The 5783-nt window shown below is 36.0% G+C and overlaps 1 protein-coding gene across 1 annotated transcript; it reads right to left on the bottom strand.

Moving 5' to 3' along the window:
- Positions 1–267: 267 nt before the first annotated feature.
- LOC142238742 (venom serine protease) lies at positions 268–5783 on the bottom strand. The gene is made up of 5 exons (XM_075310469.1): positions 5497–5783; positions 5073–5412; positions 4906–5004; positions 743–911; positions 268–670 (listed from the first exon to the last, which is right to left on the bottom strand). Exons 1-5 carry the CDS (start codon positions 5731–5733, stop codon positions 298–300), a joined length of 1218 nt encoding a protein of 405 aa, XP_075166584.1. The 5' UTR covers positions 5734–5783; the 3' UTR covers positions 268–297.

The raw sequence follows: 5783 nt of genomic DNA, 5'->3' as shown, positions 1-5783 counted from the left end.
AAAATTTTGAAAAAATTTTCTATAGAAAAAAAAATCTGAAAAAAAAAATTATAGAAATAAATTTTTGAGAAAATTTACTATAGAAATACAATTTTACTAAAATTTGCAATAGAAATAAAATTTTGAGAATTTTTTCTATAAATTTAATCCAAATTCAATTTTAAGAGTAACAACCACGATTGAAAGATGCCCCTGTTTAAGAGTTAAATTTAATGTGTTGTGAGAGGTACCTCCTTTTAAGAGTGTCCAATAATGAGAAGGTTCCACTGTATCTATCTGATTTGCTTTATCTACGCCCTATATAAGGCAAACATCGTTTTGTACATAACTCCATAACCATGGCAAATGTGAGGTTATTCGAGTATTAACCCCTGTTCCATATCTTCGGCCACAATCTTGACCAAAACTTATAAGACCCAAAAGTAGCAAACGTGAATTTCTCATGATTACCGGACCGCCAGAATCATATTGACAGGCATCTTGTCCCAGACCCCTATAATCATAGGTACAGATATGAGAATTTTGTATGGATCCATTGTATTGTTGTTGGCAAACACGATTCTCCACAGTTATCAATTGAGCCTTTTGTAGGGTATTGGATTTTACACCGGCAAAAGTTAGGACACCCCAACCGGCAACATCAACTGGAATGTAGGTAAATGTCTCGGCTCTATAAATTCAAAGAAAATGAATTCGAAAATGTAATTGATATTCTACAATGGTGACTTAAAATGGGACTTACGCTTCTCGCCATGGTAGACATATGGGACCTACACCCCTGGACCATTCTATGGGTGTGGTGGTGATCAATATGGATATGTCATTAATTGTGGCAATTGGTCCTGCACTATACCGGGGATGGTTAATGATTCTTTGTATACGATATTGAGCTTCGAATTTTGATTCACCAACTGCAAAAAAAAAAAAAAAATAATAATAAGAAAAATGTGAGAAAGAGAGAAATTGGGGGGCCTGATTAAATTAAATCCCACTCCGAAACTTAACCTATAGAGATGGATATGGATGGAGCTATTTTAATGGCAGATTTAATACCATCCAGCAAAAAAAGCGTCGCCTAAAAAGTAGTGAAAATGTTTTTTTTTTTGGGCCCGGAAGTGTTGAAAAATTTGCGCAGAAGCGATGAATTTAAAATGGACTTGTCATAGGACGGATGTCCACCATTTCAATAGTTGCTGCACTGAATTTGCATCACTTCTTAAGGTGTGATTTGAATTCAGTGTTTGAGATGTGAATTAAAAAATTTTGTAATATTTTGCCAAATTAATAATTTTTATAATTTTTATGAGTATTAGTGCATTCTAATGCTTGTCTGAAACGTTTGACCTCAAATATTTTCAAAAATTCGCAATTTTTCTAGATTGGATTTAGAATTTTTTTTCAACAAAATTTAAACAATTTGTACCATTTTATTAATTTTTACTCTGTTTTTAACCTATGTGAGACAAAAAAAGTTAAAATTTCTCATTACAAATATGAAAAAACCGAGTTATAAAAAATTCAATTAAAAGAACTTCCCATGTAGTTAATATAAGGTACTTCTTTGGGAGGACATATTTGGAAGTGATTTTAAAGTTGTGCCTTTAGAACAACCGTGGTGCAATGGTTAGCATGTCCGCCTTGCATACACAAGGTCGTGGGTTCGATTCCTGCCTCGACCGAACACCAAAAAGTTTTTCAGCGGTGGCATTACCTCAGTAATGCTGGTGACATTTCTGAGTTTCACTGCAATGTGGAACGCCGTTCGGACTCGGCAATAAAAAGGAGGTCCCTTATCATTGAGCTTAACATGGAATCGGGCAGCACTCAGTGATAAGAGAGAAGTTCACCAAAGTGGTATCACAATGGGCTGAAAGGTCTAAGTGAGCCTGATACGTCGGGCTGCCACCTAACCTAACCTAACCTAACCTAACCTTGGAAGAACTTGCAAACTTTTTTGCTGGGCACTTATGGCCGAATACCAATTTTTTTCTTTTTGCATTGCAAAGATTTTTATTCCCTGCGCCACACTGTGGAACAGGGTATAATAAGTTAGTGCATATGTTTGCAACACCCAGAAGGAGACGAGATAGACACATGGTGTCTTTGGCAAAAATGCTCAGGGTGGGGTCCTGAGTCGATATGTCCGTCTGTCCGTGAACACATTTTTGTAATCAAAGTCTAGGTCACAGTTATAGTCCAATCGACTTAAAATTTGGCACAAGTATGTGTTTTGGCTCAGAATAGAACCCTATTGAATTTGGAAGAAATCGGTTCAGATTTAGATATAGCTCCCATATATATATTTCGCCCGATATGGACTTATATGGCCCCAGAAGCCAGAGTTTTACCCTAATTTGCTTAAAATTTTGCACAAGAAGAACAATTAGTACTATAGTCAAGTGTGGCAAATTTTATTGAAATCGGTTCAGATTTAGATATAGCTTCCATACATATATTTCGCCCGATATGGAGTAATACGGTCCCAGAAGCCAGAGTTTTACCCAAATTTGGTTGAAATTTTGCACTAGGAGTACAATTAAAAGTGTAGTCAAGTGTGCTAAATTTTATTGAAATCGGTTCAGATTTAGATATAGCTCCCATATATATCGTTCGCCCGATTTACACTCATATGACCACAGTGGCCAATCTTTTACTCCGATTTAATGGAAATTTTGCACAGGGAGTAGAATTAGCATTGTAGCTATGCGTGCCAAATTTGGTTGAAATCGGTTCAGATTTAGATATAGCTCCCATATATTCTATCCAGATCGAGTGATATTTAAATGTATGTATTTGGGACAAACCTTTATATATATAGCCCCCAACACATTTGACGGATGTGATATGGTATCGAAAATTTAGATCTACAAAGTGTTGCAGGGTATAATATAGTCGGCCCCGCCCGACTTTCCTTACTTGTTATACCCTGCTCCACACTGTGGAACAGGGTATTATAAGTTAGTACATATGTTTGCAACACCCAGAAGGAGACGAGATAGACACATGGTGTCTTTGGCAAAAATGCTCAGGGTGGGTTCCTGAGTCGATATAGCGATGTCCGTCTGTCCGTGAACACATTTTTGTAATCAAAGTCTAGGTCGCAGTTTTAGTCCAATCGACTTCAAATATGGCACAAGTATGTGTTTTGGCTCAGAATAGATCCCTATTGATTTTGGAAGAAATCGGTTCAGATTTAGATATAGCTCCCATATATATCTTTCGCCCGATATGCACTAATATGGACCCAGCAGCCAGAGTTTTATACCGATTTGCTTGAAATTTTGTATTAGCATAACACTTAGTCGTATAGTCAAGTGTGCAAAATTTGATTGAAATCGGTTCAGATTTAGATATAGCTCCCATATATATCTTTCGCCCGATATGGACTTATATGGCCCCAGAAGCCAGAATTGTGGCCGAATTTGGTTGAAATTTTGCACTAGGAGTACAATTAGTAGTATAGTCAAGTGTGCAAAATTTGATTGAAATCGGTTCAGATTTAGATATAGCTCCCATATATATCTTTCGCCCGATATGGACTAATATGGTCCTAAAAGCTAGATTTTTTACCCAATTTGGTTGAAATTTTGCACAGGGAGTAGATTTAGCATTCTAGCCATGCGTGCCAAATTTGATTGAAATCTGTTCAGATTTATATATAGCTCCCATATATAGCTTTCGCCCGATTTACAGTCATATGACCGCAGAGGCCAATTTTTTGCTCCGATTTAGTTGAAATTTTGCACAAGGAGTAGATTTAGCATTGTAGCTATGTGTGCCACATTTGGTTGAAATCGATTCAGATTTAGATATAGCTCCCATGTATATCTTTCGCCCGATATGCACTTATATGGACCCAGAAGCCAGAGTTTTTTCCCGATTAGCTTGAAATTTTGCACAAGGAGCACAATTTGTAGTATAGTCATGTGTGCCAAATTTGATTGAAATCGGTTCAGATTTAGATATAGCTCCCATATATATCTTTCGCCCGATATAGACTAATATGGTCCTAAAAGCTAGAGTTTTGGCCCAATTTGGTTGAAATTTTGCACAGGGAGTAGATTTAGCATTCTAGCCATGCGTGCCAAATTTGATTGAAATCGGTTCAGATTTATATATAGCTCCCATATATAGCTTTCGCCCGATTTACACTCATATGACCACAGAGGCCAATTTTTTGCTCCGATTTAGATGAAATTTTGCACAGGGAGTAGAATTAGCATTGTAGCTATGCGTGCTAAATTTGGTTGAAATCGGTTCAGATTTAGATATATCTCCCATATATAGCTTTCGCCCGATTTACACTCATATGACCGTAGAGGCCAATTTTTAACTCCGATTTAGTTGAAATTTTACACAGGGAGTAGAATTAGCATTGTAGCTATGCGTGCCAAATTTGGTTGAAATCGGTTAAGATTTAGATATAGCTCCCATATATATGTTTTTCTGATTTCGACAAAAATGGTCAAAATACCAACATTTTCCTTGTAAAATCGCCACTGCTTAGTCGAAAAGTTGTAAAACTGACTCTAATTTTCCTAAACTTGTAATACATATATATAGAGCGATAAATCATAAATAAACTTTTGCGAAGTTTCCTTAAAATTGCTTCAGATTTAAATGTTTCCCATATCTTTTTAATAAAATTGTGTTCCACCCTAGTGCATTAGCCAACTTAAATTTTGAGTCTATAGGTTTTGTAAAAGTCTATCAAATTCTGCCCAAATCGAGTGATATTTAAATGTATGTATTTGGGACAAACCTTTATATATAGGATGTGATATGGTATCGAAAATTTAGATCTACAAAGTGGTGCAGGGTATAATATAGTTGGTCCCGCCCGACTTTAGACTTTCCTTACTTGTTTTTTTTATAAATTCCATATCCAAAGAAATTTTCACTCACCCACACTCAAATCATGATCTCCTACATAGGCGACAATTCTTCTTGGATCCGAATACATACGCATACAATGAGCAGCAGTCAATATATGACGATGGCTAACTAAATAATTAAAAAAAAAAAAAAAAAAAAAAAATATTTAAAATTTGCCTTTTGAAATTACTACTCACTAATATTTCCACCACAAAATACAAGTACTCTCTGTGGTGAATTTATATCCCTAAGGGCAACCATTGAGGGAAATTCATGTCGCATTGTTTCACTGCCATTAGTAATGCGGGTGTTAATAGACCAACCACAATTGCAAGGCTGGCGCCTGGCATATGCCTGGCAAAAGAGACGACCTTGTTGCATGATATTCGATCGTACCGATGCATAAGCCACTACAATCGAACGAAATCGGGAAAATCTCGTTATACGAGTGGTACGACAATAACGTTCGCCATCGCCAAATTGAAAATCACCATCTTGTGATATTAGGAAATAGTCATTGTTACAAGTATCGGGTAGCTGGGAAATTAAGATCATAATATAAAAGAATATAAAGAATATAAAGAATATAAAATTTAAACTATGGTGAATTTTTAAACTTACCACTTCAAAAACACAATTCACCACAACCATATGATCCATGGGAGCCACAATACGATAACGACAATTTGTTCCTCTCGGATAGGCATTAGGATAATTAGGTGAAGTTATATTAAATACTTGACGATCATTTGCTATATAATATTCTGCATTTGAACATTGCTGGGCCAAGTATAGATCACACCATGCAATAATCAAAAGGCCAATGAAATATAAACGCGAAATTATTGCAAATAACATTTTTTTTTGCCGGCAGCAGTAAATGAACTCTGCTGGTTTGTATGTGAATA

This window comes from Haematobia irritans, chromosome 5, assembly GCF_050003625.1.
Source record: "Haematobia irritans isolate KBUSLIRL chromosome 5, ASM5000362v1, whole genome shotgun sequence".
Lineage (NCBI taxonomy): Eukaryota > Metazoa > Arthropoda > Insecta > Diptera > Muscidae > Haematobia > Haematobia irritans.
Note: the sequence above shows the minus strand (reverse complement) of the source record. Positions and strands in the feature narration are given on the sequence as shown.

What these genes read in the sequence shown, in the direction of transcription:
- LOC142238742 (XM_075310469.1), bottom strand. Translation starts at nt 5,733, where the DNA reads ATGTTATTTGCAATAATTTCGCGTTTATATTTCATTGGCCTTTTGATT. An exon ending in TGAATTGTGTTTTTGAAGTG is followed by an intron (nt 5,413 to 5,496) that starts GTAAGTTTAAAA and finishes TTAATTTCCCAG; the next exon opens with CTACCCGATACTTGTAACAA. An exon ending in ATTTTGTGGTGGAAATATTA is followed by an intron (nt 5,005 to 5,072) that starts GTGAGTAGTAAT and finishes TTAATTATTTAG; the next exon opens with TTAGCCATCGTCATATATTG.